Raw genomic sequence first — 16,556 nt, forward strand, 5'->3', positions numbered from 1 at the left:
AATGAAATTAGAAGAAAAACGTGCATGCAGATAACAAAAAAATGGTTATTATTTCAATGATAATATTTTTATGTTGGATGTAGGACGTTATGGACATAATGGTTAACAATAGCCCGGAATTATAGATATTCTGTTGTTGTTTTCCTAAGCTAATCATCCGGTTAAAACTAAATTATGACAAAAATATACATACGTTTCTCGGAAGAAATAGAGTCAATGGTCTAATACATAGATTTCAATAGCATGAAATTCAACTTTTATTTGTACCGGTATGTTATGTGAATTCCTTGCTTTATATTTTGTATAAGATTTTGTAACACATTTCACTCATATGAGTATATAGAACGGGGATAAAAATACTATACATTAAGAGGGAACTAACTGGAGTTCATTCTTTCGAATGACATTTTCAAAACAAACAAACTCAAGGTTAGTTTTTCAAAACTCGGCATTTTTTGCTGTCACCAAGGGAGATTACTGCGTAGGAGGTTTACAAACATAAATGATATTGTAATAGTACCGTGTAGCCTTTATCTATCTGGACGGCAAACTCCGCGCAGTGTTACTTCCCTTGCAGTACAGTAATCACTGCCACCACAAGATTTTCATCCAAAATTGGATGAAAACTTTTAATGGCATTTTTTTTAATCATATATATTTATTCTTATATCCTTTCTTAAATAATTACTTTACGCCAGTTGATAGGCATAATATGTTTTATAAAAAAATAACAATTAAAAAAAACATTCGGAAATGTTCGGTCTTTTTTCAAATTGAAAGTAGGATTTACAAATTGCAATATCAACATGGATGTGTTGTTAGCTATTCAGACATGTATCGAACGTTTTCGTCTTCCGTTGCATTTTTTCCTTTTATGGAATAAAATCGTTTATTTTCTAAACAAATGAAACATGTTGCTGGAATTTCTTTTAAAGGTGTTCCGTCCATTTTGTAAATTGCAATCACGTGCCGTTTCTATCATCACGTGATATTTGTGAAGGCAGTGATTACTGTACTGCAAGGGAAGTAACACTGCGCGGAGTTTGTCTGGACGGATGCAGTCGGAGCTCCTCGGCCATTTTTTTTTCAAAAACAACCTCGGATGTATGCCGGTACATCAGTTGAAGTAGATCGTAAAATTTTGAATTATATCATTAATTAAATGTAGTGTTTTAGAGTTGTATTTATTGATCTAAGTTTAAATTGATTGCCATTGAATTTTATTATTGCAAACATAATTAAGAATCCCAAGAGTTAAGTCACAAAGTTTAACTGCTAAATAAAATTACTACGCGATCTACATGCAGCGGACTTAAACGTACCACTTTTTGAGTATGTAAACTGTCCCAATACATCCGAGGTTGTTTTTGAAAAAAAAATGGCCGAGGAGTTCCGAATGGGACGGATGGTGATATCAATCGGAACACCATTGCCTGTATCTATCTCGGAGATGGCCGAGTTGTTATGATTGAGTTGGTATTAAAAATCAAAATTTTCAAAATGATAATGAGGGCTATTATAATTTAAAGTTTCATTATCAATTAAAGTGTAAAGTTTTATAAAACATACTAAACTTCATATTTTATCATGCAACGTGGAAACTATTGAAGGCATTGTACTGCAATTTATGAACTAGTCCCTAAGTTGGAATATTTTTAAAGTAATAACAAATATAGTCGGCGCCCTTCTGGGCGCAGAAGGGCGCCGACTAATAATAAGAAACTACGTATTACACAGGGAAACAAAATGCCATATTGTAATTATTATAGTTAGATCTTGACCAGCACTTGGTGTCAATTCAATTTGTGCATTATGTCGGTGGTAAATGTAACAGTGACACTTCTATTAAAACTTCTTGTAAAAACTAGGACATAGCCTAGGATCATGATCTCAATAGGCACATTGCTTTTCAATAGTATTTGACCTCTCTTGAAAATCAGGACGAACGTTCAGCCATTTAACGGTACTTTGTTCAGTCAATTAAAACATAACGGGCCTTTAAATGTGATATATATTAACGTCAGAAGCAACGAAGGAAACAGTTCATGTGTGTGTGTGTGTGTGTGTGTGTGTGTGTGTGTGCGCGCGCGTACGTGTGTATGTGTACTTGAGTTTGTGTATGTGCGTGCGTGCCTACGTGTGTTTCCAGTGAAACTCACTTAAAAGTCGTGATAAAGTCGTCGTCAGTGCCACGAAATAACTTGGTCGTATTTCCAACACCATCGGAAGTATATTGACATGAATATTGCAATATAAACTAGGTACAACCCAGCAGCCTTAAAGAATATCACAATGACACACACCTTCTTATTCATAAGAGGTTTGATAATGATAAATGGTACGCATAGCATCATCACTCTGGGGACCGGGGCACACAAGGATCAAGGACTGACATACTCGACAAGTGGAGCAACTTCACCAGACAACAAACGCAACATTCAAAATAGCGTTATTTATAAATGTTGACATTGCCGCTGCAAAAGATATAAGGATAAAAAGGACGTGCTTTTGCAGCTGAGCATGACTGCATGCAATGGCTATGCAATTAATTTATAGCACATAACTAAGTAATCTAAATGCTTGTGCAAGGTAAATTGCGTTGCTACTTGTTATTTATGTTACGTTTAGAGACCACAACTGCTTGAAGTTGTTACTAATGTGAACGCTATTTATTGAAATATAAAATACATGTATATAAATTGAAAGTAAAGCCGAATTAATTCAGTGTTTACCTTGTTTTGAATTGAACGCCATCCTGCTTAAATCGCCTGAGATATTCAATAAAGTGTACTTGACAGAGAACGAGGGAGGTGTATGACTCTTTTTTAAATAAAAATAAAGTGCCTCCACAGCCTGTTTGTTGAAAAATTTATTCAAATGTATCTGAAACATACAATAAACAACAAGAAAATGGTGTGCCTGTATCTGTCACTCTATGTGTATTAGTGAACATTCATGCCTCCACTGGGTTGATAGGCTGGTGGCGGATTAGAGGGTATGACTTGCGTGTAAGGCGGCGGTTGGACGGGCAATTGGCCATAGGGGGCGGCATATTGACTGTTGATGGCCGGGTTAATCTGAACGACGCCTCCTGGAGTGCCGTACGGGTGGCCATATTGCTGACCAGTATACACCACTGAATAAAAAGATAAACAGAATAGAAAAAGATTGTGAACATCTGAAAGAGAACCATAGATCAGTTTTCACGCACCATTCAAGAAATAATGCTACACTCTCCTTAGAACTATTAAAGAACGATTTGACTACTTACATAGTCTGAATCACTGCGCGCATATACATGACAACCACGAATTGTCACATATCTATACGCACACTATTTTCACCACGCACTTAAGAGTTCAGCGAAAAAAAACATTTACTTTATTTAGTGGGAGAAAAAGCATCTACCATAGCCGCTGTTGCATGTGAGCTCAAATATTCCATCGTTTACCAGTTAGTGTTACATTAAAATATCAGCCACAACGAAACCAGCGTCGCCTTGCTCCAAAAATAATGTCGTGATTGGAGCTGATTATCTAGGCCTCCAAAAAGAAACGGATACTTAATTACATTAGCTTTATCGAAATAGAATTAAAATCTTTAGCTGGCTTTACAGTCGAACTGCATATTATTAATAATATTTGAATAATTAAATGGTAGCATACATACGAACCTGAAAGTGACTGGTTGACGTTTTGAGGGTTTATCACGTGACCGGGTCTCTTGTTCTTTTTGACAGCTAGGACAACACACAAGGCGCATATGCCGAGGACAACGAAAGAAGCGAGCACGATACCAACGATTGCTCCACCACCTAAGTTAGCGTATCTGCTGAAAGAATAACACATTGATTATATAGCCAGTATATTTACCAGTTTACATTTAACCGTATTTCTGAAGTGCCAAGTCATCATGAGTATACTGTTAACATATACTATGCTTTACGAATATTAATATATTCAGAGAAATCGTGACACGGAATATGAGTCAAAGAAGCTTGGACTGACAATACACGGAGCTCCTCCATTTTTCAAACGAAGAAGTAGTAGTAGATCGTAAATTTTAAATATTATTTATATTGAATTGTTGTGTTTTGACGTGTTTTTTTGGTATTACTAAGTTTAAATTGATCGCCAGTGAAGTGTATTATAACATGAACATAAATAAAATGGAAAATAGCCGAGGAGTTCCGAATGCCAATAGATGATCTTCATTGGGGCCATTCGGAACTCTTCGGCAATTTTTATCGAAACCAACTTCGGATGTATACTGGTACATCAGTAGAAGTAGTTCGTAAAATTTTGAATTATATCATTAAATAAATGTAGTGGTTTAGCTTATATTAGTTGATCTAAGTTTAAATTGATTGCCAGCGGAGTGTATTTTAGCACACATAATTAAGATTACCAAGAGTTAAGTCATTAACTTTAACTGCAAAATTAAATTACTATACGCGATCTACTTGCAGCGGACTTAAACGTACCAATTCCTGAGTGTGTAAACCGTCAAAATACATCCGAGGTTGTTTCCGATGAGAATGGCCGATGAGTTCCGTATGCATGGGGCTAGCTCATTCGGAAATCCCCGGTCATTTTCAATCGAAAACAACCTCGTATATGTCGGCACATCAGTAGAAGTAGGTCGTAAAATTCTAAATAATAGATAAAATATTTTGTAGTGTTTGAACCTATGTGTATTGCTAAGTCTAATTATTTGCCACTGAAGTGTATTATTGCATAAATAAATACGCTTCCTAAGTGTTACATGGCCACCAATTCCCCTGTTAAAAAGACAAAATATCTGTACACATTTTCATCTTGTATGTCTCTTTTTGTTTTGATCATATCCAGAAATGTGTCGTTCGTGGTGGCATAGATCATCACTAGCAGGCAAGGACTCAACGGTGCAATGTGTAGAATAATCGAGAATATAGAATTAATGAAAATGAATAATCAGATTTATTGAAAATAAATTATGACTTATACAATTAAGTTAAGAATATTTTTCCACTGTATTTCAAAAATGCAAAGAATGCCTTCTTACTAATACTATCCGTTTGATGTTGTTTTTTATCTGAAAATGATATTTTTGCCCCAAAGGAAGCAGTTCTGCAGTCCATGTCACAATTTATGTATTTGAACCTACCAGCACTGCATGTTATCCTCGCAGCAGTAGTACCCGCTCTCACAGTATGTATAGGCGTAGCCATAGTGGTAGCAAATGTCCGTGTCCGCCTTGACCGGCCACGCTGGAGATGTAGAATGTTCGGTTAAGTTTTATTGTCAACATACAGTAGTTCTGTTTCTTTGTCTTATAATCGTATCAATAAATCGTGTACCAATGTAATATGTTTGAAATTACTGCATTGCGTTCTGATCGATGTATTCGACACGAATATATTTGTGGTGATATCAAGAGCGTTTTGTGACGTCGTACTAACTTCGAGCAATGATACCTTTTAGGATGTGACGTCAGAAGAGTGGAATAGATTAACGTTTGTGCCTGCAGATTGTGAAAGTCAAAATGAATATAATATGATACTTAAACATATTGTGTACCGCTATGGGGCTGCCAAGCATTTGACCATGTAGCTATGCAAGTCTTTTGGGGGAAATGAACACGAATAGACATGAAAGTGAAATAAATGGGTTCAAAAATTTCAAGTGCACCCTTATTCAAAATCAATACATACACATGTATAACAAACATCCATTTTGACTGATAAACCTTTAACTACTTACTAAATAATGCATTTATGGAAAATATTAATTACTGATAACAAGATTATAACCGTGTATTTAACAGAAGAACACGCCAAAATGTTAAATGATTGGCGAATGCTAAAATATTTACTGTGATCTTTTATAGTCTCGCAAGGTAGAAATACCGTGTTTTATGCACACTTCTTTCAAATTATGCTCGGTGTCCGTCGTAAGAACCATTGTTTTTCGACATTCATTCATCCTTTTTGGAATATTAAAACACTATTATTCATTATCACGGGTTAGTCTTATTTGTGAGTAGGAGTGCATCTTCAATACACTTGCAAATGATTACAGGGGCGGATCCAGGAATTGACGTTAGAGATGTTGTAACCTAGGAGCACAACTTTTTGACCGTGATTGGCCACTCCCTCAGCACCGAACTAAACTGGTTTAAAATGTTAGCGGGGTTAAGGGGTACTCGCCCTAGAAAATTTCTTGTCCGGATTCGTGCATGTTTAGCGTATTTCATTACCTTTTTCTCAGATATTGACATAAAATGTAATCTTGGACGATTCTAAAGGGGCGAACGCCGGGTGCCCCCACCCCCCTTAAATCCGCTAGTGGGTCATACATTATTCAGCTGATTCGGTACCCTTCTGTGCCTAAGCATTTCCGTGGTCATAATACCAAATCATAGCAAAACAATCGTGACAGATGATTTAAAGATGCACTCTTATTTCCAAATAAGATTTACCACAATTAATAATATTGTTTTAATATTCCAAAAAGATGAATAAATTACGAAAACAATGGTTCTTATGAAGGACCCCAAGTTGAATTTGAAAGAAATACGCACAGCAAATATTTTAGCATTCACCAATCATTTAACGTTTTTGCGCTTTCTGCTGTTAAATACACGCTTACATCTTGTTTACAGTAATTTATATTTTCCATAAATGCATTATTCAGTAAGTAGTTAAAGGTTATATATGTTTTTTTATGAATAAAAGGATCACCTCTTAGTGATTCCAAAAAGAAAAAAAGTAGTTAAAGGTTTGTCAGTCAAAGTTGATGCCTGTTATACATGACAGTGTATGTATTGATTTTGAATAAGAGTGTCACTTTAATTAACTTACCAATAAACACTGTAAGATATATAAGAATAAATCCAAATGAATGAAAAGTATGTCTCATTTGGATGCAAATGTCCATTTTTAATTACAAACTTTTAAAACGTATATTTTTCACCAAGTCAGTTTAAACATTGTGTGTGAATATCTTATATAAAGTAGTACATTTATACGAGCATTTGTTGTCAACCGGTCAGCGACCGTCTATTATGTTTTGATTGAAGTTTATCCATTAATCAATACTGATCGGTTTAATAATTTTGACCATTGTCGATTACATAAAATAGTTCAATTGGTACCTCGGCTAAGGCCAATATTCAGCAATGACATTCATCACCGTACTTCCACATTGTAATGTCCAATACTTAATACATAATACTTGTGCATAGCTTTTATGGAATAAAAAATAAAACAAAATAGAACGAAACCTTGTTCTAAATGATTATAAAAACGGAATATGTTTATTACAATATCATATGTTTTATCATTTTTATGATTAATCCCTCAAAATCCTCAAAATATTTATTGCAAAGTAATTAATGCAGAAAATAATACTAATAAAGCATCACAAATACAAGTATCTGGGAGTAGGATTATTATTGGTCCGATTACATACATGTATATTTATCTAAATTGCCAGACATGTGATTAAAGTATTAGTTGTTTGTAGCCCCAATTTATTCGAAGAGTTACTCCCCTTCGACTGAAATTTGAAGAAGTGATGAAAACACAAACCTGATTTATTTCACAACTTGCTGGTTAATTCAATTTATTACTATAATCAGGTATGCTTAATTTACCTTTATCACGTTTGAAATGGACGAATTAATGATCATAGTATCATATGCAGTCGCTATTAAACTGAAACCTGCCCGTTTTCGGACGCAATTATGATTCGGACAAGCGTTTTATTTTACTTTTGTTATTGTCAATTTATTTTCCATAGTAGTAAAGTATGAAACTGTATGAAAATGACAGAAACGCAAAAAATGAAGTGTAAGCAAAAATGTCATTTCATATGTCACTATTATTTAAAAATATGTATCATTTTCGAAAGCTACCACACCTGTTTAAATATTGTGTGTTGGAAACTCGCACAACAAGTTTTTTTGTAATCCTTTACCCAACTTTAAACCACTGCATTCACGCTGCACTGCGGGGCCACCTGGAAGGTAAAAACACGTCCCATTTCATAATGGTGCATAAATATAAACTGATTAATCGTCGAAAAGCTTCAAGAATGGCTTGAACCAAGGATGCTCGTTTCCAGTGTGTGATACCTTCAAATTTGTAAGAAGATACCTGATTGTGCAAACAGAATCTATTTTTTCTATTATTCATGCAATAATTATCTACATTTATTTTTCTCAGTTTCAGCTTATACATTCAGTGACAGTCACTAGTTAATCCATAAGTCACCATCTAGTGCAACTTCTCGAATGGATAACCAAATTGACTACAAACAAAAGTACAAAGTCCTCAAAAAGAAATTGAAATTTCTTGTCTATGTGAGTATAATCTTGATTGTTTGAATCTTACAGAACCACATATGATAAAAAGTTAGTAAGTATAAATAGACGCCAGAGGTCTTGAAAATAATTAGTTGTGGTTTGTTAATCGAAGGGAAACATGAAAATGCCTTTATTAATATGATAAAAAAGTGAATGCTCTCTATTGTGGCTAGATAAACAGATATGTCATTTCTGATGATTGTGTTCATTCTAAAATCAAATATAATTTTGTATGTTAAACTTTTTTGTATTATTTATAAATTAAAAATACTGTTGCTTGAAAATTACCATTCGATAAAAATATTTTATGTTAAAGAATTAAAGGATTTTTTTCCAAGGTAGCGTCAGTATCATTAAAGGGTCATGATGCTTTGGGAAAATTAAGTTCCTCATGTTAGTTTACTGAACTCCTTTCATGTTACAGGAGCAGGAATGTTTTCTTGAAGAGCTGAGAAAGTCTCAACGCCGTTTGCTGAAGGTTTCCAGGGACAGAAGGTTACACTTTCCAACATAAATCATTATTATCAATATCTTTCATAACGTGTTGAGTACTGGTTGATAAAAAAAGTTTTACATCATGTTACATTTTTCAGGGATATATATATTGTATACAATGAATTATTCTTCAATAACCCTATATTGTCATTGTCTTCACAGCCAAGTGATCTAAGCTGCTGTTTAAAAGGGTACAATATAGGTTGATAGAATTTTATCTAATTTTAAGGCAATTGAGTTAAAAAGTGATAATGCATTAAAATTTAAAAAAAATGTATTAATTAACCTTTATTGTGCTCCTTTAAGTTTGTAGTGACAAATAATGCATAGTTAATTTAAGCTTTTGCCAGAATACTTATTTCTACAGGAAAACATTAGAGTTTCTATGCATATTTCTGCATTGGTACGCTGCAGAACCCTTGAAAAGACCTCATAAATTATTTTTGATTACGATATTTTTCAAGTCGCCCATGGTACAAAACAACACATAGCACAGTAGTTTATGGGGGGTTTGCGATGATGGTTATTTGTTTATCATATGTCAGTGAGAAAGATGTGGAATTTTAGTATGAAGAATAAATAATGTACCAAAATTTAGCACCGGTAAAAATCTATAAACAAACTAAATAAGCAACATTTTAGGATAAACACATTCTGAAATGTTTTGTATAGGCCCATTTCTGTGTAACAGTTAGATGGCAACATAAATTGCCTTTAATTTGTCTCCATAAATGTACATGTGTATTACTTCATGTGGAAATTAACTTTCTAGTAAGTTATTTTTTTTCCTTTAGTTTTCTTCTTGACCGGCTTCTGCAGTATGAAAAGGTTGACGAATCGTCGGGAGACTCAGACATGACAGCCTCCAGCGACAGTGAACCCGAATCTCTCAGGCCGGAAGGCTCATCTGCTAAAAGGTACGTTACCTTATCCCTCAGTCATGGGTTTGATCTTACTAGAGATCAGACAGCATTATTTCTTTCTTTATAAGTGCCTTTATAAAGAAAATATTTTTATGGTAAATTTATAATATTCTAAACTTTAGGACTATAGACCTTCTTTAACTTTAACTTGTTTGTGTGGATAATGTTGTATTGATTCAGGATTACCGTTATAAATATCATTTATTTAGGGAAAAATTGGTTATGCCTATCCCCAGTCCTGTATTGGAAGAAATTGAGGAAATTGTGTGGATACTTTATTTTCTCCCATTTGTTTCAAAAAGTTTAAGCCAAATCCAAAAACAAAAAAATAAAGCGGTGTGTTCTTGATTTATAATCTTGGTAGATACTGCAGAACACATTTTCATAATAAGTATCAGTTACCTTTTGAAATGGTATAACTACTGTATACATTTTTATTCCTGTCAGAAAGAGGAGCAGTCTACCAGCAGGTTTCGACCCCTCAGCAGTCCTGGGAGGTATGGGGTTTACCACAATCCCACAACAGGTATGTCAGTGTTATACATGTATGTATATCTCAAGTCTTAATGGCAATTAATCAAGATTGCGAATTTACCAGGTGGGATTTCAATGTTGTATACCACAGGCACTCTGCCAGTTGTTCTACATTTTTTGCTTGTCTTTTTTTCTGAGGGAAAGTGAAGATATTGTCATAGCCATGGTATTTTCGGCATTAGAGTTAATTTATATAAACTTTAATCTTGGCCATAACTCAAAAACCCTGCTGAAAAGTTTGAACGTACCATATAAGTTCATCTTCTGGAACCAGCTACTGAACGGTTCACAAACACTGAATTTGTTCACCTGATGGTACCAGTTACTGAACTGAAGGGTTACCACAAAGTGTATTAATGCACCATTCTGATGGTTCCTGTAACAATGAATGATAATTTATGTTTAAATAAATTCCATTATTTGTTATTTTGTAGGGATCGTCTAAAAAGAAAGCAAAGACAAGTATTAAAAAGAAACGTAAGTAATGAAACTTATGATCGATTAAATTATATGATTGATTTAATTTTAATTTCCTGAAACAAGTATAAAAGTGTTACAGTGGTAAAATACCTTTCAAATGCTATGAGAACTGATCTAAAAGTGTCACATGGTTTCATCTTAAATTTGGAAAAATGATACCATCCTGCAATAATTATTATAACAGCAGTTTAGATACCAGTATATGTACAGGGGTAATTTGCATTTTATAGTTATCTGTTTTGCGGAATAAAGTTTCAATTACTAAGGTATATTCTATTGTATAGATGCTAAGTGTGAGCTAAATGGTAAACTGCGAGGTATGTTCGGAAAGTTCCCGGACTGTACTAATAACTTTGTTAGTTTTCAACGTAGAGCTTTGAAACTTCGGCCAAGTTGAGACACATATATATTCATTTTGATAATAAGCGGACATTCGCCTAAGTCAATACATTCTTAACATATTGTATCCATAGCAACATAATATTTGCTGTTGTGGAGCAAGCCATATATTTTCCTATAATGTTCACATTAAACGCATTTTGTAACGTTAAAAAACGCGGGATACGTCATCTTGACGTCGAACCACAACATGACGTCATTAGTAAAATACGCATGACGTCATTTGAACAGACACCGCCTCGCAAAACAAACTCCAAAACAGGTGCTCAAAGCAAACATGCAACGCGAAATTATTGAAAAACAGCGTGTCGTGATACAGTTTCTCCAGAGTTTAGATGTTTCACCGTCGAAACATTGATACAGTTGAAGAAATCGTTTGGAGACCAAACTTTGAGTCGCACAGCTGTTTTTGAGTGGCACAGACGCTTTAAGGAGGGGCGCGAGTCAACATCCGACGACGAGAGATGTGGGAGGCCGGCACTTGTGGCGAAAAAGCGCGAAATGGTAAAGTGCATGCTTGATAGGGACCGACGAGTGTCTACACGGGAAGTGGCCGAGGAATGTGACATTGGGGTAGCAACAGTTAATTACTGTTAATTACTGAAGAGTTTAAGATGACAAAGGTGTGCGCACGTTGGATACCAAGGCTGTTGGATGACAATCAGATGAAGGATAGGGTGAATAAATCATTGAACTTTTTGAGGTCCTATCGACGTGAAGGGGACATATTTCTTCAAAGAATAATCACAACAGATGAAACGTGGTTTCAGGACAATGCCCCAGCGCACAGGGCCCGGTACACAGAGTTGGAGCTGGATGTTCTCGGGATCGGCAGATTGGAGCACGCCCCCTACAGCCCAGACCTTGCGCCACTTGATTTTGCGCTTTTCCCGGCCGTCAATGCCCAGCTACGCGGAATCCGATTCGACGATCTCGAGAGCCTACGTTGTCACGTGCAGACAATTATGTCTTAATTTGATAAACAATGGTTTCAAACTGTTTACACATCATTGGTCAGGAGACATGAACGTTGCGTGCAAGCACATGGCCGCTATTTCGATAAAGAGTAAACTGAATTGATGTTGACGTTATAAATTTTAACGTCGGGTTGCTCCGCCATATCGTTGGTAGATGTTTTAAATTTATTGTACCTTTTTTACTGTTATATGTATGGAATCAAAATTTTAGAGTGAAATGGAATAAAAGATGTAGTAAATCCGTACTAAATTTTATTATAATACAATGAGCCTTTCAAAAGGAATGCGTTCAATCCGGGAACTTTCCGAACATACCTCGTATATAATGTGTGTATACCACATGATAAACAATGTCATAAATGCTACGCCAGAAGGCAATATTTTGCTTTAAATGAAGACTCAGCCCTGCCTTCAGTCTTTTACTAGTTTGATTGAGAGTTTAGTTTCTTAAAACACTTTGACAAACCATTTTGCAGGACTGATGGAGCACTGTCAAAACATAATTTTGAAAATAGGTTTGAGGAAACTAATAACCTAATCAAATTCTGGTAATAAAACAAAGGTGGGGCTCTTGAAATGACATAGACTGCCATTTGTTTCATTTAAAATGGTAAAAAAAGGAAAAGTTACCTTTGTTTTAAGACATTATTCGAAACAAAATGTTGCCTTCGAAAGTAGCAAGTAATTTACACATGGTATACACACACTGTATATGGTGAAATGTCATATTTTCAGACCTCTAGTGAAGTTTATACACTACATATTCTTTACTGTTTGAACAATCAAAGTCCAAATATATTATACTTATCTTCAATAATGTTATACTAAAATATAATAAAATATATACATGGAACAACTTCTCCTGATATGCTACGACATAGTAGTTGCTCTCTTGTAACCACTCTAGATTTTTTTATTCAGCCACCAAGAAGCAAGCCACTAGTTCAAATCCAATGTCAAGGGCAGAGTTAGAAAGACATTTAGAGTCCAAACAAGAACTATTCAGCATAGAAAAGACGCCATCATTTCTGCCTTCAGAGATCTTCAGCAATGACAACTCTAACATAGACAGGTATTCATGCTTATATTGAAGTGCTGGTTCAACAGGGGAATAAACCTTAGTTTGGACTTGCACCAGTTGAACCTCCCTTGTAACTCAATGATAGTGTCTTTCTAGGCCAGGAAGGCATGGTGGACATATGATAAGTGGCCCCTTCACCTGGAACTCTGCTTAAAGAAATTTGGGGAAACTTGAAGTACTCTGACAGTACTGATCAAACCCAAGGTTGTCTCCTGTGTACCGTACATTTAAGAACCAAGGTGTCTGTTTAAAATAAGAGTAAAGATAACTCATCCTGACTCCCATTTATCGCATGGACCTGATCATCAATTACCCACCATTACCTGAATACTCAGCTGAGCAGTATGTTCACGACATATATAAGTAACCAAGAAACCATGTGGTCTGAAACAGAATGTTCACTTTGACAAGCAGCAGAAGAAAAGGCTTACTTAATAACACCCCATAAGCACCAAACTATGTCTATGGATGGTATTGCTGCATTGCTCTGGGTCCAGGAACTTGTACCAATGTATCTGTCAAAATGTGCCCTGCCTCTGAGTACCATGTCCCACTCCTGAGTAACAACTTAACAACCCTTCTGAATTTAAGAACATTGCACCTTCATGGGCTTTCTGCGAGCTGATGACCCTGGACCCGTATTCATTAACATCTGTCTGAATTTCAGGATCAGGTTCAGAAAAATGATTTTTTTCTCATCTTTCCAAATATTCGTTATATAACTTATTTTGACAAAAGATGTGTGCCTGATTGTAAAACAGATTATTTATAACCCCCCCCCCATTTTTTACGGTCTTTGCTCATAAAATAGCATTTAAACAACAAAAAATCATTTTTTTTTATTAAGTCTTAGTCTTATATTCAGACTCAAGACATTAGTGAATATGAGGAATGATACACATAAATACAGTGGAGTCTGAAGTTTTATTTATCTTACCAGGATATATATATAACAGATCTGTTGCTGTAACTTCAATGTCATAGTACTGATTAAGTTCAATATGCAACAATATATACATCAATACATATATATTGAAGTATAGATATAATGTTTGACAATATGGTATCGCAATACGATTTCCATCATGTCGATATATTGTTTATAAATTGATAAAAAATCAATGAAGTGTTAACTGTGTTTAGTTGTCAATGTTCATATTTTTAGATGATAACAAAAAAAAAGTAAAAATGAATGGTTTGTTTATATCATTTTATTTGAACCTTTATTATTTATGGAAATCCTTATGATGGGTGATTCAAATCTTATATTAAGAAATCTTAATTACAAACAGAAGAGGCGAAAGAAAATGATCAAATATCAATATATTGCAATAAGGCATTTGCATGTTGCAATATATTGCAAAACAGTAAACTGTATTTGGCATATAATTCTACTATGGTTTTATCAATGCATTCCCATACACACATCAATATTTCTTGAGAATCGGTCAAGATGGCTGAAGGTGGGATAAAAAGTATGTCATATTATTCATATGGTACTTACCGTATTTAACATTATGACTGTTTCTTCTCTTTGCAGTGATGCGATGTTAGAAATCAAAGATGAAGATGACGAAGATCTCATAATCGATACTCCACAATGAAACAATCAACATAAACATTGAATAATACTTTCAAGATGGAAACATTTTGGACGGACAAATGGCTTAAAAGAAGTTTCTTACATTGGATATCTGAATGTGATTGTAGAGTTTTGTTGCTAGCCTCCCGGAGAGCCAGGCTTTTATTGTCTGCCTTTTCATTTGAAAAGTGCAGGATGTATTGATAATGGATAATTTACAATGCAAAACATTTGTTATTTGAAAACAGCATGACTTATTGTTTGGTATTATTGCATGTATTGACACTTGGTACTTTGTTATTTGAAAACAGCATGAATATATTAATGTTAAGTACATTTTATTAATTTTATTTTCCTATACTTTTTAAATATTTAACACTTTTCCATGACTTTGCCATCATTCTTTTTTCATGATAATGTAGGCTAACATATTGTGTACACGACAAAATAAAACAGAACATTAAGATAGAACAAGAGGCTAGGAGCATGCAAAATGTTTTACAAGAAGTTGTATGTTTACTTTAACCTCTGTGAGAGTTAAAAAGTCTGCAAAATAAATGATTGAAAATGAGTTTTTGTCTTCCCCCTTATCAAGAGCAGGCTGGCATGTTGCTGGTGTGTTGAAACATCATACTGGTGTTTGGGTCTGTAAGTTTATTTACTTGCACTGGGGTAAGTCCCATTTAACCCTGGTTCGAGCTACACTGGTTCGTTAACATGCACGAGTGTAAAGCACTGTCACACAGGACTCCCAAAAGTATTTTTAGTGGTGCTGCAGGGAATCGAACCTGCAACCCCTGGATTGACAGTGAAGTGTTGCCACTAAACCACTGATCAGCCACTCCGTGTACTAACAGGAGTGACATGTATCAACGATCAGAATTTAGCAAAAGGATTGACCCTTGCTAAATAAAATGCCTATTCTGCTAGTTGTAAGTTTCAACTTACTGATTTGTTTATTGTTAATTGTATGCTCCGGTTTAGCACTGACAAGGTACATCGGTAGCTTGTGAACGGCCTTTTACCATTGCGAACTTAAGATGTATTAAGGAACAACATATTTCACATTCATAAAAGCCCAAATATACGTTATTTTGACTATTGAACCTTCAAAGAAACCTTGACCTTTAAGACTGGGTTTTGAAGCGCAAGAAAATTTGATTATTTACCCCAAAGTGTGCCCTTGACCTATGACTTACAGATCTTGATCTTTATTGCAACACAGTATCATCTTAACATTAGTAAATATTTTTGCAAAGTAATTTTAAAATCTGAAAGTGCATCAAGACAATCTAAAGCTAAATTGTTTTATTTTCATCACTGACCTTTCTTGTGCGCAACACTCGCTAGCCATGTGCCCAACACTCGCTAGCCTTATGCCCAACACTCACTAGCCTTGTGCCCAACACTCGCTAGCCATGTGCCCAACACTCGCTAGCCATGTGCCCAACACTCGCTAGTCTTGTGCCCAACACTCGCTAGCCTTGTGCCCAACACTCGCTAGCCTTGTGCCCAACACTCGCTAGTCATGTGCCCAACACTTGCCAGCCTTGTGCCCAACACTCACTTGCCTTGTGCCCAGCACTCACTGGTCTTGTGCCCAACACTCGCTAGACTTGTGCCCAACACTCGCTAGCCTTGTGCCCAACACTCGCTAGCCGTGTGCCCAACACTCACTAGACTTGTGCCCAACACTCACTTGCCTTGTGCCCAACACTCACTAGACTTGTGCCCAACAC

The 16,556-nt window shown here is 35.3% G+C and overlaps 1 protein-coding gene across 1 annotated transcript; it reads left to right on the forward strand.

The window, feature by feature from the left end:
• Positions 1-7,494: 7,494 nt before the first annotated feature.
• LOC128232174 (INO80 complex subunit E-like) lies at positions 7,495-15,389 on the forward strand. The gene is made up of 8 exons (XM_052945583.1): positions 7,495-7,620; positions 8,207-8,343; positions 8,771-8,841; positions 9,636-9,758; positions 10,212-10,290; positions 10,733-10,775; positions 13,076-13,226; positions 14,776-15,389. The coding sequence occupies exons 2-8, from the start codon at positions 8,275-8,277 to the stop codon at positions 14,837-14,839; spliced, it is 600 nt and encodes a 199-aa protein (XP_052801543.1). The 5' UTR covers positions 7,495-7,620; positions 8,207-8,274; the 3' UTR covers positions 14,840-15,389.
• The last annotated feature ends 1,167 nt before the right edge of the window (positions 15,390-16,556 follow it).

Source organism: Mya arenaria, chromosome 4 (genome assembly GCF_026914265.1).
Source record: "Mya arenaria isolate MELC-2E11 chromosome 4, ASM2691426v1".
NCBI lineage: Eukaryota > Metazoa > Mollusca > Bivalvia > Myida > Myidae > Mya > Mya arenaria.